The sequence below is a fragment of the Corvus kubaryi genome, unplaced genomic scaffold, assembly GCF_017639235.1.
Source record: "Corvus kubaryi isolate FWS band 111438036 unplaced genomic scaffold, C.kubaryi_AGA036_p1.0 36923, whole genome shotgun sequence".
NCBI lineage: Eukaryota > Metazoa > Chordata > Aves > Passeriformes > Corvidae > Corvus > Corvus kubaryi.
Window position 1 is genome coordinate 3228 of NW_024580982.1, and position 1803 is coordinate 5030.

Consider the following 1803-nt stretch of genomic DNA (forward strand, 5'->3'; position numbering starts at 1 on the left):
ACTATCCCATTCCCGCTATTCCCCATTCCCACTATCCCATTCCCACTGTCCCCCGTTCCCGCCCTCCCGTTCCCGCCCTCCCGTTCCCGCCGTCCCGGCTGACCCCTCCGGCACTCGGGCTCGGCCGGGAGCATCCCCTGGTACACGTGGTAGGGCAGCAGCCGGCGCAGGGCGTCGCCCACGGAGCGGAAGGGGGTCCGGAATTCCGGGTGCAGCACCGCGCCCTGGTGCTTGTGCAGCTGCTCCAGGAGGCTGCGGGCGGAATTCCGGGCTTTCGGCACAAGCGCGGACGGAACTCCCGGTTCCCGGCCCCGCAATTCCCCGTTCCTGCCGCTGACGCGGCCCCAAGTCCCAGCCCTTGGCGTCAGCTGGAGCTGCGCTCCCAACTCCCGGCGCTGATGCCGGCAGAATTCCCAATCTACAGCACCACCGTGGGCAGAATTCCCGACTCCCGGCGCTGACGCCGGCAGAATTCCCAATCTACAGCACCACCGTGGGCAGAATTCCCGACTCCCAGCGCTGAAACGGGCAGAATTCCCAGCTTCTGGCAACAAATTCCCAATTCCCAGCAGCGAAGCGGACACAATTCTCAGTTTTCAGCACAAGCTGGGACAGAATTTCCCGCGAACGGCCCCACCCCGGCCGGAATTCCCGGCATTCCCAGTTCCTTACCAGGCCTCCTTACTGGGCTGCAGCGCCGGGGGCTTCTTCAGCGCCAGCTTCCCCTCCAGCTGCGGAGACATTCCCGGGATTTGGGGCAATTCCGGGGATTTGGGGAGTTCACAGGATTTGGGGAAAATGCCCAGGATTTGGGGGAAGGGATACGCAGGATTTGGGAGGGATTCCCAGGATTTTGGGAGGATTCCTCGGATTTGGGGGAATTCCCAGATTTTGGAGGACTTCTGGGATTTTGGGGGTGGATTCCTGGGATTTTGGGAGTGGATTCCCAGGATTTGGGGACTGAATTCCCAGGATTTTGGGGCGGATTCCCAGGATTTGGGCACTCACCGTGGGCGGGGCCTGGGGGCCCTTCCCACCCCCCGGGGTCTGGGGGGGGCCCTTGATCCCGCCTGGCTTCACCTGTGGAAAAACGGGGAAAAATTGGGAATAACGGGGAAATTCCCATGGCTGGGAAAGGGGGAGATCCCAAAGGGGGAAAACCCGGGGAAAAAGGGGGGGAAAAGTGGGAAATTAAAAGCGAGGGAATTCAGAAAATTGGGAAAAGGAGCAGGAAAACGGCGGAATGGACAAGGAAAACTGGGAAAAACTGGGAAATAAAGTGGGAAAACCTGGAAGCCAAGGGAGAAAATGGGAAATGAAGTGGGAAAACTGGGAAAGGAAGGGGGAAAATTGGAACAATAAGTGGAAAAGTGAGGAATTAAGGGGGGGGAAGTGGGAATTAAAGGGGGAAAACCTCAGGAATCAAGGCAGACGCAGGGAAAAGAAGGGGGAAACCCAAGGAACAGAAGGGGAAAATCCCTGGAAAAGGCGCTCACCTGGCCGGGCTGCTGGGGCGGGAGAGGAGCCCCCGACTTCCCGGGAGCCGGGGCCCCTTTCCCGGCGGGAATGGGGGTGGGAACGCTGGAGAAGGGCTTGGCCTCGGCCGGGGCGGCGGCACCTGCGGGAATGGGAGATGGGAATGGCACCGGGAAAACGGGAACGGGACTGGGAAACCGGGAATGGGACTGGGAAACCGGGAACGGGACTGGGAAACCGGGAATGGGACTGGGAAACCGGGAATGGGAGACGGGAACGGGACTGGGAAACCGGGAATGGCACCGGGAAACCGGGAATGGGAGACGG

At 60.8% G+C, this 1803-nt stretch overlaps 1 protein-coding gene across 3 annotated transcripts in view; it reads right to left on the reverse strand.

Annotated features, from left to right (window-relative positions):
• Positions 1-1803, reverse strand: part of BICRA (BRD4 interacting chromatin remodeling complex associated protein) — a 16448-nt gene that overhangs the window by 2356 nt on the left and 12289 nt on the right. For all 3 annotated transcript variants that reach the window (XM_042020234.1, XM_042020233.1, XM_042020235.1), the window contains 4 exons: positions 1497-1618; positions 1009-1080; positions 673-731; positions 104-252 (listed from right to left, as the gene is read on the reverse strand). In XM_042020234.1, the coding sequence (XP_041876168.1) occupies positions 104-252; positions 673-731; positions 1009-1080; positions 1497-1618 (402 nt within the window). The remainder of the gene's footprint in view (positions 1-103; positions 253-672; positions 732-1008; positions 1081-1496; positions 1619-1803) is intronic.